This window comes from Onychostruthus taczanowskii, unplaced genomic scaffold (genome assembly GCF_017590055.1).
Source record: "Onychostruthus taczanowskii isolate IOZ18803 unplaced genomic scaffold, ASM1759005v1 scaffold18, whole genome shotgun sequence".
Taxonomy (NCBI): Eukaryota; Metazoa; Chordata; class Aves; order Passeriformes; family Passeridae; genus Onychostruthus; species Onychostruthus taczanowskii.
Window position 1 is genome coordinate 5,539,092 of NW_024499017.1, and position 17,028 is coordinate 5,556,119.

General features: G+C 42.9%; 1 protein-coding gene across 2 annotated transcripts; it reads left to right on the top strand.

The window, feature by feature from the left end:
* The first annotated feature begins 5,307 nt into the window (after positions 1-5,307).
* Positions 5,308-16,786, top strand: OSGIN1 (oxidative stress induced growth inhibitor 1). 2 transcript variants are annotated; one of them, XM_041400529.1, is made up of 6 exons: positions 5,308-5,861; positions 10,178-10,283; positions 12,709-12,845; positions 13,175-13,366; positions 13,687-13,778; positions 14,428-16,786. In XM_041400529.1, exons 2-6 carry the CDS (start codon positions 10,199-10,201, stop codon positions 15,419-15,421), a joined length of 1,500 nt encoding a protein of 499 aa, XP_041256463.1. In that variant the 5' UTR covers positions 5,308-5,861; positions 10,178-10,198; the 3' UTR covers positions 15,422-16,786. The 2 variants fall into 2 exon arrangements, with proteins under 2 accessions (XP_041256463.1, XP_041256464.1); XM_041400530.1 differs by having other exon boundaries at positions 10,181-10,283.
* Positions 16,787-17,028: the final 242 nt, after the last annotated feature.

The window sequence follows — 17,028 nt, forward strand, 5'->3', positions numbered from 1 at the left end:
CTGACAGCTGCCAAAAATGTGAGTGGATTAAAAATAAGTTATTTCTCATGATAAAATAATTATTGACAAGGGTGTAAGATTAATCTAGAGTCTCTCAACTCTCCTCTAGAATAAGCTTCTTGAAAGACAAAAAAATAAAGCACACTAAAAAAAAAAAAAAACCAAAAAAGCCACCAAAAAAACCCCAAACCAACCAACCAACCAACCAAAAACCCAATAGAACAGTAACAATAGAATATGAACTAAACTAATTCAAGCCAAAATACACCTGCAACAGAAATAGTAAGTTTTTTGTAGAGTAGCTGGGGATGAGAAACATGGAAGATATCTCTAGTGAAATTTCTCCAAAAACAGAAGTACAACTTGAACAAGATCTTGGGGAAATTGGATTTTAATCTGGTACAAGCTGAGTATGTCTATTGACAGATAATTCAGCACTGCACACTTGTTTCTATGACCTATGTTCAGCTTTAAGCTTTGACATGTGCAAAAATTAATGTCTATCAGTTGAATGTGGAATTACACAAATTGCAATGTATTTCTAAACCAAATGTTTTTGGGAATTAGTTACTGAATAGGTTTATTCTTCTTCAGAAATCCTGCCTCTTTCTTACCTGTAAATCCACTGCGCAAAATCTTTACAGGTGAGAAACCCTGACCTCTGAAATAATTTTTTTACACTTCAATGCATTACTGTTATATTGCGACTAAGTGATAAGATTATCTTTGTAGAAGATACTGGCTCACCCAGGTTTATGCAGAATGGTCCCAGGAGACTTTAGATTTCACTCCTGCCAGTCAGTGTTGGAGCTACTGTGAAGGGAAATTGATGTCTAAGAAAATATCACTCCAATTGACCTTTTAGTGTGCATGAAAGGACCCCTAAGAAGGAAGGACATGCCTGCAAAAAGCACTTTGAACTTAGACTCTTAAAGTTATGGCAGAAAGGAAATGTTGCAAGTCAGGGATATCAGATTGGCTAACCTGGATCCCAGCAGCTGTTATCTCTGATAGCATCAGGTGCTTAAGAGGAAAATGAAAATAAACCCTGAGGGTAGGAAGCTGCAGGATAACTCTAGTCCAGTCCTCTTCTAAACCTTCACAGCTAAAAACTATTGTGCTCTGCTACAGAAAATCTTATTTTTCTTTGACATAATTGAAAATGCTGCCTGGCTACCTCTGGGTGCCCTTAGCTGTGCATGTTTCAAAGCCTTTAAGGAATGCTACAAAATCCTTTATCTTGATTAAGTGATTCTTGGTAAAGTAGAGAAAACTAAAGTTGGATTAAAGATCTGCAGAATGGCTTAAGCTGTGGCAAAGAAATGAATACAAGAAACTCCAAAGGCTTGCTGCAACCCTGTTTATGAAAGTTTGTGTTGCTGAGTTAAACGAGCTCATAGCATCACATGCTCCTTTTCCACCTTTGAATTACTCACTTGTACTTGGAAACTACAGTTTTGCCCTAAGGGAAAGTACATTCAGAGAAGATGCTCAGTGCTCAGAGTTCAGCTGTACCTACTACTTCCAGTTTTCTTCTCTGTTAGTTATTCTACTGAAGAAACTATGAACATTAACTTTTGAAGGATATTTTGTGGTTTGGGACATACACACACACATAGTATTCTACAGCAGTTTATTCAATTAATCAGTTGCTAAATGCTCATGTAGACTAAAAGAACATAACTAAACCATGACTGCATGACTGTAGAAGCTAAAGGCTGTATCTTCAAATGATGCAGCTCTCCAGAACTCATGTAAATATTTTGAATATATTGACATTTAGATAAGAGGAAAATTCCCAACCAGTTTAATGTGTAGTTTAATCTTTGACTAGGTCATGGATGCTGTTTACATGAAAGTGTGTGTGTTTACTTTTCCCCAAAACATCGATATTGAGCTCATGATGGAGCTCTGAGGGCAGAGCACATGAGCTGAGCTTTCCTCTGCCTGTGGCATTTGGGAATGAAGGGCCTGCAATGATCCACTCCTGGGACACATGCATCCCTGGAGCCTATGGACTGCACCTCTTTGCATCCTACTAATTTCTGAAAGGAAGCACGTGTGCTGGGGAGTAGAAAGCACCCCGGATTTGGCTGTCATCCAGCCATCTGAGGAGGGAAATGGTGATCCTGGCCCGTTCTCTGAGGAAATGCCTGCACAGCCACTTGGCACTCTACTGCTTCTCTACACGGATACTTCACATGTAAACTATTCTTGCAAAATATCCACAGTTGGCTCCCAGTGTTGTACTGGGAATGTCTCTTTCAGGGTGTGCTCATAGGGACCCTCTTGACCACTGCCAATGCTCTCTGTTCCTGCTCCCTAAGCCTGGACAGACGGGAGGTGGGGAATGTCCCAGGGAGGCGCTGGCCCTAGGGTGGCACACTCTGTGTGATGTGCACAGGCCCTTGCTGCAGAGTGGCCAAGGGCATGACTGAATGCAGTAAAGCTTCACAGCCCTCCTGGGCATTGTGATTGATTTTCACCTCCCCAAGTTTATTTCTTAACAGTTGTTTTTAAGACAAAGTGGTGGAAGTGGCTGATACCCCTGGCCAGTGAAGGGTGGTGAAACTCTTTGGTTTCATCTCATTGCTTTAAGAAGACAACACTCTCTGAACAGACAGGGAATGATTTCAAGGTAATGAATTGAACGCAGGCAAAAGAAAAAACCACCATCTTACAATAGTTCCGGCAAAATGTAAGGTTTTGCTTTTTACTTTCCTCAAACAATTTAGCAAGTTACTAAGACAAAACCATTTCAATCATTTATGTGACTGGGAGGTCAATGTTCCTGTGAACAACAAAAGGGTGCAGTGAACCTTTACTTCTCTTCCTTTGGATCCAGCTGCCTAAACAGTGCAAAAAGAGGTATGAACACATAACAGATATGGCCTTGGCAGGGACATGGGAAAGTTGGGACATGTGGTCTGCGCCAAATCTTTCTTTAGAGGAAGCCATGTGAAAGCACAAACACATGTAGGAAGTCACAAGTTTAACTGAGAGCAGAATTGGGTCTCATACTTCCAGCATTGCCTAAGCTGCTTTTTCTGTCAGACCTAGCAATTGTCTGGGATTTCCCAGCCTTTTTTACCTCTGTCATTCAGCAGAGCAAGTCACATTATCTCAGACATCCAACTGCTCTCACAATGTGTATGGCCACAACCTGCTGCTTCTGACTGGGGGCTGCCACAACATTTACAAGGAATGTCTTGCTCAGGTGGTCTGGGCTGTGGTATTGGTGACAAATGTAGGTTTTCTTAGCTGAAGCAAGAAGAAACTAGGTAAACTGTCACAGTATTGATGTCAAACCACTTATTATCACTACATATGTGGGTCCTAGTTTGGTATCTAAGCTAACATATAACAATAAGTGTAAGCTTTTCTGGGTTACAAAGGTGGAGATGCTTTAGGCAGCAACAAAGTGAAGCTGGGTTTAGCTTCTGCACAGAGACCATGTGGAACCAAGATACTTGATCAGATTTTCCAACATTCGATTTTGTATTTTGTCTTAGATTAAATGATGTGCATTCTGTGTGTGAGTGAGTGAATGGAACACTTAATATTCTCTTAGGCAGAAAGCATGCAGAATTTTACATTTCTGGTTTGCCATCATTGAGAAGAACACCAAAGCATCAAAGCAGTACTGTGGCCCATGGAGGATCACACTGGGAGTGCTCCCCTCATTATGAAAAACCAACAGAACACGAAGTTCTAATGAGTGAAACAATGTAGTTTGTCAGGATAATTTAGCACAGTCTGGCACACCTTAAGGCTGGCTAGAGGGAAGGGTGGATGCTGGAGTGGTGCTGTAGGAAAGGTGCTGCCATGAGCTGTCAGCAATGAATTCTGACACCAGAGCTTAAGCTCCCCCAAATCAGGAGACAGCAGAATCAGGGCAATCTGACAGGTTTCAAATGCAGGAGATGGACAGGTAGAACTTACATAACCTGAGGTGAAAAGTCAATAAGTAACAAGGAAATTGCTTTCTAAGGAAATAGGGGCTGGGTCAGGTGCAAAGTATTCCCCAGTACAGTGTTATAGCTGTGATCTTAATTCTGTGCACCAACAAAATGGCTTTGTCAGTTCAGGGAAAAAAATAGAAGTGAATTGCATGAGTTTGTAGGTCAAGGGCTGGCTGCAAGGCCAACTACAGATTGCTCAATTACCTCTTCTTCTGGAAAGTTTTCCAAAGTGTTGGGCTGAATCATTTGTTTGTGGTCAAGGTACACAAGGAGAAACAGTTACTTTGATATATGTCTGTTCTGTATGATGTGTTTCTTGGGATATCAATAAAAAAGAAGCCTCCAAATTGCTAAGTTCAATGGTCTTATTGTGCAAGAAAATAAAGGGCAGTGTACATAAACATTTTCCTGTAAAGCATTGTACTGTGCAGAAAACTATATAGAGCTTGTGGTGCTGGAAAGCCACCTGGCTTTATTTGCAAAGGTAATAGAGATTCTAGTTTTAGAAATTCTAGTACGAAATGGACAGGATCTCCTATTTTTTACAGAGAAAGCAACTTTATTTCTGCAGATTTGCACATACAAGAAGTATTCCTTATTTTCCTTAGTACAAAGCCAGTCAAAGCATCATATATGGTTTTGTCTTGTATCTATGGTATCAGCAGGTATGGACTTGAACATCTTTGTTCTACAATGTTTGACATGCAACACTGCAATGTATTGAAGACAGATTTGAAAAACCTAGTAACAGGGCAGTCTTAAATCACCTAAACAAACAAATGCCTCATTTTCTCTGAAAGCTTAATTTTTCCATGGCTGACATGGACACACTGGTTACATGCCAATAAATATCTGAATAATGCATATAAAAGACCTTCCTGTCAAAAAATCAGTATGAGTTATTCAAGAGCTCTGTGCAAATGCTACCTTGGATAAAGGCCCAGGAAACTGGAAAGAGTCCTTACCCCTCTCCCCCCACCCTCGTCAGTCTGACAGCATTTACTGAATCAGATTTTTTAAAGGATTGACTGGTAAACTTTGAGTGAAACAGTTGCTTCACATTTATTAAAACAACTTATTCTGGTGGAATTAAAACAGAGTTTTATATTAAGTATTCTGCTCTGATGGGAGTCATGAGAGCAGAGAAATCCTTCTCATGAACTGCTTTTATCTTTTAGATCACATGAATGAAAGTATGCATTTTAACTTCATATCAGCAGTCCTGATTTCCTGGAAATTGTGGTTTCCAAACAGATGGCCTCAGAGATAAACATGTGCTTCATTTACTACTTGAACTGAACACTTTGGGATAAAGCTTCATTTGTGAAGGGCATTTTAAATTTAGCAAGCCAGATCAATTATTCCCTGAACTGAGTAAGATACCTTGGATGAAACCCCTGGTGAATTCAGAGTTTTATACAAGCAGTTTGACTCATTTTATTGCTACTGTGCAAAAGGCTTATAACACTTTATCTCACTGAAGAAAAAGAAACACAAACTGAAATCAATCTTTTGAGACCCCCTATATATCTGTGTTGTCCTGAAGGTTAAAAATGGAAATATTTGTTCAGTGCAGGGCTTCTGACAGCCATGGGTCCTGTAAGCCTGCTTTGGCTGTAGTCACATTAGTCAGCTGAACATTACTAAGGAAGTTTCTCTACATTCATTCAGGAGCTGGGAAGGGAAATATTCCTGCTGACTCATGCTTATTGGTATTTTCCTTGCTCCACCTCCAGTCATCCTGGCTCCTCCTCTCCCCTCTTGCTGCTGGTTGCCTACTATATTTAAACAGCTGTCTTGGAGCAGAGAGAGGATTCCAGGCTTATAGTTTGGTTGGCTCTGCTGACTGTACAATCACTTTCATAAAGATACCACCTCTCATCAGACCTGCTGCTAAAGGTAAGAAGGCTCCAAATAAGCACAGAGAGCTCTGTCTGGTGTACCCTAACATCAGTTTCTGAGTATCACAGGGGTGTTTTTAGAAAGGTGTTATTACATACCACAAAGCTGAATTTTTTCCACATAGTTTAATTGTGTTTGGGGGGTAACTGGCCTGACATGTAAGAGTGATGATGCAAGGAGAGAACAGCTTCTGAAACTTGTATGGAAGTATAAAATGTAAAAGCTGTCAAGTACTCTGTTTTTTTTTTTTTTTTTGATGCTCATTAGTTAAGTATTAAACTGATGAAACAAGAGAGTTGATGAGGACATTAAGCTGAAGAAAACTATTGTTGCATCTCTGTTAGAATTGTTCTTTAAAACTGAGTGTTGTGGTACCTTTTTTAACCTTCCCCAGTGTTTATACCCCACCTGCATTGCCCTCTTGAGCTCTCCCCATGTGCTGTTCAGGCCACACTTGGTGATTCTTACTTGAGCAAAATCTCATGGCTGTTACAGGGAGAGCTATCTGCATATGGCTGATGTAACCTGGCTTTTTATTTCTCCAAGGATCACAGAAATGCTCATTAGTTAAGTATTAAACTGGTGAAACAAGAGAGTTGGTGAGGACATTAAGCTGAAGAAAACTATTGTTGCATCTCTGTTAGAATTGTTCTTTAAAACTGAGTGTTGTGGTACCTTTTTTAACCTTCCCCAGTGTTTATACCCCACCTGCATTGCCCTCTTGAGCTCTCCCCATGTGCTGTTCAGGCCACACTTGGTGATTCTTACTTGAGCAAAATCTCATGGCTGTTACAGGGAGAGCTATCTGCATATGGCTGATGTAACCTGGCTTTTTATTTCTCCAAGGATCACAGAGTGTCCTTGTCTTGCTAAATGTGTCTTTGCTTTTTCGTTTGCTCACTTAAAACCTGTTTCAGGCTTGCAGCCTGGAACTAGTGAGAGCCACACTAACCGAGTTTGTGAGTTATAGTCCCTCTAGACACGAGGCTGTGTCAGGAAGGTATGCAGAGTCTGGCCCAGAGTGAGCTGGGAGCTTTTCAGCCAGAAACAATTATGTAACATCACACAGACACTGGAATGCTTTGGAAGCAGCAAGAAGCCAAGTTGTGAAACTTAGCTGCACTCTCCCAGATGAGGAGGAGGAAAGGGACATTCATTTCAAGTAGAAAGCTCAAAGCTGGAGCCAAACTCAGTGTCACTAAGCTAATGTGAGTGCCCAGCAGCCTACACTACGTAAAAGGAGGCTGAGAAGAGCAGTCTTAATATTCTTGCTATCTCCGTCTTTTTTTCTGGTGCTAACTAGTTCAGTAGAGACTGGCAATGAACTTCAATGTTCTGTTGCTTTCCAACAGCCTCTGCAAGAACAGGTTTTCCTCTACACTGTATTAGCTGCCCTAAGAGTCTAAGACTGCAAAAAAAAACCCAAAACAGTAATTAAAATAATCCACCTTAACATCTAATGGCAGGAAAGGTGAATGTTTGGTCTGAAACTAAAATGCCTGGGATGCTCTGAGTTTTACCCCCAGAAGAGAAACCTTTAGTCTACAGGATGGGAATAGCTATAAACAGGTTCAGCACCTGATTCACTTTCTACTTGAAAATAAGAATTAATAACTATGAATTATAGAGATGGCAGCTATAGGATGTGAAAGGTACTTCTTCCATCTGTAGAGAGATGCTAGGATGGTTAATCTTGTGTTGATAGAATTTTCAGGATCAAATCTTCAGGAAACAAGTGTGTAGCACTAAAATGTCATTAGGGGTTTGGTGACCCCAGGCACTGAATAAATCCATGGTTAAAAATGGTCACATATGTGTACAGATCTGGTAATTTCATCAGGCTAACAACTGTGCTTCTCTAGCTATTAAAGTGTGGTCTAATTGCAGAAAATGCTCCTCTTTCATGCGTCCAAAGGTGCAGAAGGGAGGGGGAGGGCGGCAAGGGAGTTATCAGTGCGCGTGCGGCCGCCTCTGTGCTTTATCAGGGAGGAGAGGGGTGGCACAGAGCAATGGCCAGGAGCCAAGGCAACCTTCCTCTAAAGTAAACAGCGCTGCCAGCCTGTCTTCTCCTGGCCCCTGCCTTTTTTGTCCCCTTCAGGCTCCCCCAGAAAAACGCTGGCAGCCAGCAGCGTGCGGCTGCGCTCACCCTCACAGACAGGCTGGCAGGCTCCTTCTCTGAGTGCCGGCTCTGCTGCTGCCCTGCAGCTGCTGCCAGGTGCTCTGCTGGGCTCAGCAGGCCTTGCTTCCACCAAAAACCCCACGGATGTGCATGCAGGTTTGCCATGCATGCTGCTGCAGGGAGCTGTGGAGCAGAAACCTGGAAGATTGCTTCCAGAGATCTCACTTTCCTCTTCCAGGCTCCCAGCAGTTTCACAGAAATAAGAAGTGTACTCTATGTTAGGAAAAATGAATAAGAACTTCTGGTGTAATACAGTGATGGAGAGGGGGTTATTTGTTATCATGGAGAAGAAACTTCTGCTGGCCTGCAGCTAGATGCTGCAGTTTACTGCTTTGAGGGGAACACCTGACTGGTCACACCAGTGTCCTGTTCCTTTGGTGTCTCTGGCAGTCCCAGCTGCTAGTGCTGAATTCTACTAATTGCAGCTCTGGAGCTTTGTGGGAAGGAATGATTTGGGGGTAAACTTACACCACAGTCTGCTGAAGGTGGTGCAGGTTTTGGTTAATGTGGCAGAAGCTATCCAAAAGGCTAGGGAGACCCTTGGGTTGTTGGGCTGTGCTCCCACAGCATCCAGGGCTGTGGAGAGGCCTTAAGGGAGTTCATCTTCTGTAGTGAATACAGCTACCTTTGAGTCTCAGTTAAATTGGGAACATAAGTTTTGTTGAGATCCAGCTCTCTTCAAAGCTTGATGCTTCAAATTACTTAAATTAGAAAGCACAACTATAATGTCTTTTAAATGGTTCGTGCCCTGTCAGGAAAATGCATAACACTCTTAGACTAATGTTTAGTTAAGTGGTAACAGGCAACCAGTAAGTGTCACTAAACTGTGATCCAAAGATTTGGACAAGGCTGCTAGTTTTGAATTCATTTTATTGATGAACGTTGGAATGGAGCTGCTGAGCCCAGCCATGGCTGTGCCTCGGTGTGCATGAGACCTGTCACATCCCTGTGAGCAGAGGCACCCGCAGCACCCCTGCTGAAGCCTGGAATCTGTGCTGCTGCTTTCCTGGCTGCCCAGGCACTCCCTGCGCTTTGCTGGAGCTGCTGTGCCATAAATGTCAGCCTAAAGAGGGGCATTACACCGGCAGGAAGACATTTGCTGCAATTCCTGTGTCAAAGGCAGTGATGGGCCAGGCCTCATGGAAGCGTGTGGTGCCCTTGCCAAAGATCTGTCTGTGCTTGGAAAGGGTGTGGAGAGCGTGCCCTGCTGGACAGAGCCGTGCCATTCCCTGGATTTTGCTTAGCTTTCCAAAATGACAATAAAGTTTTTATAAAAGAAAATATTTTCTGTAGAATAACTTAAAAGCTTATGCTGAATTTCAGAACTCTCACGTTTATTGTGGTAAAAATAACTTCTCTAGGTTAGTGACAGTGGAGTTGAATTCCATGGAAAACTGAAGTCATTTCACATGGTGGGATTCCTGCAGGAATGGCAGAAACATTCACTGTTCATTGGATGTTTGCATAATGATTAGATTAGTTTTGTAGATTCCACTCTAATGACACCTTCGTTTCCAAGATAATTATGATGTATATTTTGTTCAAAGACTTGTTATTTACTTGGTCAGAACTAGAACTCTCCATTTTCTGGAAAATTAAGAAAGAAGTTTCCAGAACTAAACTAGCACTTCTCAAAAAACCCTATAGTGATAGAATGGTACTTATTTGAAAATGCAGCCAGGAGACCAGGTTTACTTCACTTATCAGTAAATGCACAAGTTACTTCAAAAAGTGTTTGTGATAATGATACCATTTTCTACAGAGTATGGTCACAAGTAAAGTTTTTATAAACAGCTGCAACACTTCATTTAATGTAGTGAGAAGGTTCCTAAAATTGCCAGCTGTTCTGGAGTAACTGGAATTCATGTCTGAAAAAGAAAAGTAACTGTTCTGTCCCCCTTTTGTAGTGCATAATCAGAGAATCATCCTTTGATTTTGAGGTCAGGAGGAGAAAAAGATAAGGAGGTCTGTCCTGAGTGTGGAAGTGTAATGTGACAGTCTGCAATGCAGGGTAATAATACTTTAGATTAGCCTGAGTTAGTGGGCTGGAGAAAATCTTGTGGTGTTTTTCTTGTTTGTTTGCCTGTGGGTTTTTGTCAAAAAATGGAAATAATTCAAAACATATTTGTTTCAGCAGGTAGATTCCAGAGCAGAAATGCTTCCAGATGGGAAGATGTACCCATTAGTGACCAGACCCTCAAACAGGAGTGGGCTCAAGACACTGCCTGTTGTGATCATAGGTAAGCCTCCTCCTGCCAGCACTGCTGTGCTCTCTTGTGCTGCTGTTGCTTTGGACTCGCTATCTTTAACTTCTGTTCCACTTCCACATGTTCTCACTCAAACCAGAAATGCCTGACTGCTGTTTCTGCATCCTTTCCCAGACAGCCAGGCTTCCTATAATACTAAGAGACTAAGAGACAACTCTAAGAGTTGTGAGTAGTAAGGAACAAGATATTTTACAAATTAAAACGCATACCTTTAATGGTAAAATTGGTAACCTTTTGAGCATCATTTCATCTGAGCCTGCTTTTTCTCTGTTGGATATTTAGAAAGATTTGAAACCTTTTCAGTACAGATAGGTAATCACCTTGCTGTGGTTATCTGTAGTGCTTGAAGTGAAGGTGTGAGTTTTTTCACCATTTTGTCTGTTTAAAAAGTATTCCAGATGCTGTTAAGGTTTCTTGAAATTTCTCACAGATTTCTTTTAAAACATGAGTGAGCTATACTGATTTTGTACAGATTTAATAGCCTTACAAAATGCAGGTTTCTACCAGTTAAAAAAGCCAGGTTATATAGTAACTGTCTTGCCTCCCTTGCAAGAGGGAGCTTGCAGAGTGAGGTGATTCTTTGAGCAAAGTAATGATGTCAGAGCCTTCCCCTCTGACCAGCCATGGGCTGTGGGGGTGTTGGACCTTGCTCATCTGAGCATGTGTGTCATGCCTTGCGGAGCTGGCTTCCCTCCTTCTCTGGCTTCGAGTTCAAAGCACCCGAGGGAGCTGCTCCAAAGTTAGAGCACTGCATAAATCAGCCCTAATCCTTGCTAACAGCAAGTTTGACAAGGATACTACTACCAGCAAGTTATTGTCTGAGAATGACTTTGTGCTGCTCAGTTGTACAAGTCTCTAGGTGGGAAGGAGGATATTTTGGTACCTCCCTAGTGCACCTGTACAGGGAGCCAGGGTGGAGATGGCACTAAAGCCTCAGAAGCAGCAGTGTGAAGAGATGCACTCTGGGGAGGCTGTTGGAATGAAGCAGCCCAGCTGTTTCACTGCAGCTGGACAGCACTGCATGGAGGTTCCAGCTACTTCCCCAGGCCCTGCTCCAGGGAGGCTGAGTGCTGCCTCAGCTGTGCTAGCAGCCTCATGGAAGCAGTTGCATATTAAAATATCTTGAGCCCCAGATGCTCTTGTGGCCATCCATATCAAACTTAGACAAGGTTCAGAATAAATCCTCTGTGTGTTGTCACTGAGTGTGGAGCACTCAGATGATGAAGTTTGGCTTAGGCACCTCCTTGTACTGCCTAAAGTAAAGCAGCGACCTGAAATTTGTTGTATTTTACTATAGCTGCAGTTTAGTTTGTTTTTAGTGTCTGTTGCTGTTGGTCTTGGCTAACTTTCCTGCAAGTGGAATATTCCAAACACTGACCTGCAGCTGCTGGTTCGTGTCAGCACAGCAGCTTTTGTCCCCAGCTGTGACATGGGCTGCCCTTCACATAGCTCACTGTTGGCTTTGCAGCCATGACCTCCCTCTTTGGGATTCTCAAGGATCAGCCTTTGCTCCAGTCACCCTTGAGCACTGGCACTGTGTCAACAGGCTGCTGTCACTTGGGTTCTCCTCTCCTCTTCGTCACTGCACTGTCGTGGGTTTTGGTCACACAGCAGCAAAGCCTGGGCAGCCAGACACTGTAAAATATTAAACATGCTGGAGAACAGCCATGTGCAAACTTTCCACAGGTTACTCTCACTGGGCTTTGGAGTCACATTTATCTAGTTTTTCTCCTGGCTGTTGGGTGGTCAGCAAAAGAGTTCAGCCATCCAGCAATCTGTTCAAAGTGCTGTGTTCTGAGGGCTTGTCTTGGCATGGCAGAGAGGCTTTCCTTAACACACTGCAGTACCACAGTAGGGCTGGTTCCCATTGGAAGGTGTCCTCAAGACCCATTAGTCAAAGCTGTATTGCCAAAGATCCCTTAAAAGATGGAATTTCTTGCTGAGAAGAACTGGTTCCCCTTCATTTCAATAGTCACCATCTTTTCTGGATCTTATATCCTGTGCACAGTGAACTACGCTGCACTGGTGTGAAATGTGCTTCCAGGAGAGCTGAGGCCCCTGGACAGCCCATGATCAGCTTCTAAACCCCTAATTTTAGAGAAGTAACTCCATTCATCACCATGCTAGAGACTTCAAGCTTCAGGTGAGGGCAGCCTCTGACTTATTTAACCCTGTGTCTTTTCAGCAAGTTCTAAGGACCTTGCAATGCAAATAGGAGCAAGTGATGTGAAGGGTAAAATGACTTCCCCAACTCCATCCCATAAGCCCATGCTGGAACAGGAAATCCCCTGTATCCATAGCAGTGTCATGTCTTTAGAATTGGTCTGCATATTAGAAACACTTCTCAAAGAGCTGCTCTATCTCCAGAAGTATAAACTCTTCTCAATTGTTTTTTCAGGGAATGGGCCTTCAGGAATCTGTCTCTCATATTTGCTGTCAGGTTACACCCCTTACTTCAAAAGACACTCTCTTCATCCTCATCCTATTCTTCAGAGAAAACTGGAAGAGGCACCAGAAGTCTCTCTTTTGGACCAGGTTCGTGTAAAGATAAATTATGACATCCCAGCAAAGCATCCCAGGGGTGTGTAATAAGTGATTACCTCGTTTGGATTTTCAAAGTACACAGACAGAATGAGCCTTAAGCAAATAGCAAAGCATTTTGCTTTGTAATCCAGATCTGCCTTGTATGAACTGCCAGCATTGCTGCTAAGATCCTCAAGGCAGCCCTTGGGCAAGAACAGGTCTGTGTGCCAGTAAATGAGCTGCACAGCACACCAAGCCCCCTGATGAGAGATGCTGGAGTAACAAGCAGTCTGCTGCCTGGCACTACCTGCACTTTGAGCATCTGGTGCTTCTCTCTCTAGGATCTGGAGTATCTGTCTGAAGGCTTGGAGGGACGATCCCACAGTCCTGTGGCTCTTCTGTTTGACACCCTGCAGCGGCCAGACACAGACTTTGGTGGGACAGCAGAATCTGTGCTCACCTGGTGGCATGAGCCTGACAGAGCCATCCCCCACCTGGTCCTTGGCAGAAATGCTCCTGGAGGTGCCTGGCACGTAAGTGAATTGGAGCCAGCTGGGGTCTGTGTGTTGTGTAATAGCCAGATGTGCTGACTGGAGAGAGAAAAGCTCCTCTAAAATCCCAGTCAGCTGTGTTACATCTTATATATATAGACACATGAAAGTTTAAAAGGAAAACAAGCCTTTATATTCCCCATCTCTTGTTCTTTTTGGAGAACATGGATGGTTTCATCCATTACAGCAGATTAGAGGAAATTACTGATTTCATCATCTGTGTCATATTGAAACATGGAAAAGCTGCCTTTCAGTTTTTACATTAAAAAATTAAAGTGATTTTGCTCTGCTTGTTGTTCCAGTCTATAGAGGGCTCTATGGTTACCCTGAGCAAAGGGGAATGGATGGGACTCCCAGATCTCCCTTTCAAAGAATGGTTAAAGCAAAAGAGAAGGTGAGATATTCATGTGTGATCATTTGCCAACATCTGGGGATTTTTACAGAACCTGGAATGGACTTCTTGAATGTAGCTGCCTATCTGTTATGGATGATTTTAGTGAGAGAAAGGACACCCTCCTGCACCCCAAAACCAGTCCATTCTATATTGAGTGACTCAGATAAAGTTGCAGTGCTGCTTGGAATGTGTCCTTCTCCACACTTACTGGGGAGATGAATCTGTGACCATGAGTTCTGAGTAGAGCTTGAAATCATGGTCACCTGGCTTCTACTGATGACAAGTGCAATCAGTTCAGCCACTGTGCATTCTCTGAGGTGCTGCTTCTCTTTACATGTGTCACAGTTAATCTTAACAAGTCCAGGTGTTAAAAATTGAATGGAAGCAAGGTACTAGAGGAAGGCTTAAATAACCAACCATGTTCTTGGGGCTGGATGAATGCTAGAGAAAGCTGCTTCTGTCCAACAGCTTCTGGACCTCACTGTTAGCTCTATATGTCAGGAATGACTTTGCTGAAGTCGGGGAAACTAGATCAGTCTTCTCTGGTAGTGCCAGGATAGATGACTCTAGGATACATTCAGTGCAAGAGAGGACAAATTCCAGTCTCTTACTTAACTGCTGCTTGACCTTTGTTTGTCCTTTATTACAGAGGTCTCAGAAACAATAGAGCCACAGCAGAAGACATTGCTCAATATTACCAACACTATGTGATGAAGAAAGGACTGCAGAAGAATTTCAAATGTGGCACTGTTGTGACCTCTGTGAGGAAAGTGAGTGCAGAGAGCATCTCCAAACACACCCAGAAAGATCTGCAGGAGGATAGTGACTCAATTTGGAGCTCTAATGAAAAAAGTGCAGAGGTCTTTCAAGTGGATGGATTTTTCAAAACTGTGGAAGGTGACAAAGAGCCCTTCTCCGTCTATGCAGAGAATGTGGTCTTGGCTACAGGAACATATGACAATCCTACCTGGCTCGGGGTCAAGGGAGAAAACCTTTCCTATGTCCACCACCAGCTGTCCGCCCTAGAAGAAGCAGTGAAGAACAACAGTGTTGGCATCATGACAGATCCAGTCCTGATTGTAGGTGCTGGTCTGACAGCTGCTGATGCGATTCTCTTTGCTCACCATTGCAATATTCCGGTAATCCACGTTTTTCGGCGACGAGTCACTGATCCTGGCCTTATTTTTAACCAGCTCCCCAAAACGATGTACCCTGAATACCACAAAGTCCACCAGATGATGAAAGAGCAGACAGCTGCCTGTGCTGGGCCCTACGAGCACTACATCAGCCTCCCTGAGCATCACGTGCTCTCCTTTGGCAAGGACAAGAAATGCATCTTCCAAGACAAGAATGGCTGTCAGAAAGCTTATAAAATTTCCATGGCTCTTGTTCTAACTGGCTCAAACCCCAACCTCTCCTTTCTGCCAAATGATGGCATTGACTTGGCATTGGACAGCGAGCAGCCAGTCAATCCAAAGAGGAATCCCATAGATGTTGATCCATTCACCTATGAATGCACTCAGGAGAAAGGGCTCTATGCCCTGGGACCTCTAGCAGGAGATAACTTTGTACGCTTTGTGCAGGGAGGGGCTCTGGCTGTGGCCAGCTCTCTGTCAAAGAAAGCCAACAAAAACCCCCCCTAACAAATAACCCCATCCCTGTACTGCCTGTACTAGGATGGGTTATTGCTCATTCCATCAAATCATCTGATTTGTATGTCCTCAATTCTAAAGGCCATTCCTGGTGTTCTTCAAGGTTATATGGAGAGTTAGTAAGTTCTTGCTGAGTTATTTGAGAAGATTAAGTGACCAAATACAGTGTGGGTTCCACACACAGCAGTATCTTCAATTCCTGGGAATTCAGCTCCTTTTCTGCATAGCTGTGCATGGTTACTGGGACTGAAGCTTGTGCTTGGAAAAGCAAGGGGCAAGACAGGAATTGCTCTTCTATCTAAAACCCTCCAGGTGACTGAAAATTGGATTGAGGAATCAATGTTAATTATTTTCAGATAGCAGGCACACAACACTGTGTCTGTTGGTGTCTTACAGTGTTTTGTCATAAAACAAAGTAAACTGACCTGGTTTTATTTACTCCTGTGGTTTGGCTGTATTTTCTTGTTAGGCCAGAAATCACTGCCAGGTGCTGCAGGTACCTCTTTGGCACGTGGGGAGTACTCTGCCAGTAAAAACTGACATACAAACACTCAAAACTGTATTGTCTCACTGACACCAGCAACAAGTAATGCATGATTCTTTTAAAAAATCAAGAGATTCCTGTGATGGGTTCTTCTCCTTCCTGAGAAGAAATGGTACTGATTTGCAAATACTTGGTTTGCCATCTTGCAGCTCCCTGCTTTCTAAATCCTAAACCTGTGATAGCCAAACTCTTGGCAGCTGCTGTAGAGACAGGCAGAGCTAAAGGGGAGCTACAGGTCCATCTTGGAACTGCCCACATACTGTATGGGGCTTCTGCTGCATAGAGGATTCTGGAAAGGTGCAATATGTTATATACTGGGTAAATTACTAATGTATTATGTTTTTAAAAAAATATTATTTGTATAAGAGGGGAAATGACACAGTCACTTTTGGTAGCTTTATGCTATATATATATATATGTAAACTTTTTATATTGTTTTTCTAAAAGATTTTTATTGGCAGAATATTTTGTTAGTCTTTCAGTCTGTTCTGAATCAGCTGGGGTAGATGGCAATGATGCCTTATGTTGTAAGCAGCATTCTCAACAGACCTACAGGGGGTTTCATACCTCTCACAGGAAAAATTTCAGTCATAGCTAATTTAATTTGGTGTAAAAACAGACTCTGCTCCCTGTGCTGCACTGAAACTCACTGACTCAAAAGGCCATGAAAAACTGAGTGGGACATCTGTAAATGAATTGGCTGGAGCTGAGATGTGGGAGGGGCTTGTCTGTGAAGGTACTGTACCACTTGAATCATTTTTCTGACTGACTACTCTTGTATGAAACTTCCCAATAAAGTGATTTCATACTTACCTTGTGTTAGTTTTAACTCTGAATCTCTGACCCAGAGAAGACCTCATGAGCTGTTCATCACCATCATCTTGCTGGTGAGTACCAGGGTTTGTGTCTGCTAAATCCTTCATCCCTCTGCTCCCTAGGAGGACCCTACTGTGAATTTTCTCTCTATTTATCTTTGTCTCTCCAGTAGGATGAAAGGATGAAGATGTAAAATGCCTTGTAAAAGCTGTAAAAGGTCCTTGTGAAGTGCCATGCC

Excerpts from the sequence above, each read along its gene's own strand:
- OSGIN1 (XM_041400529.1), top strand. The coding sequence starts at position 10,199 with ATGCTTCCAGATGGGAAGATGTACCCATTAGTGACCAGACCCTCAAAC. Across the intron at positions 10,284-12,708 it reads ACTGCCTGTTGTGATCATAG|GGAATGGGCCTTCAGGAATC; the intron begins GTAAGCCTCCTC and ends TTGTTTTTTCAG. Across the intron at positions 13,367-13,686 it reads CTCCTGGAGGTGCCTGGCAC|TCTATAGAGGGCTCTATGGT; the intron begins GTAAGTGAATTG and ends TTGTTGTTCCAG.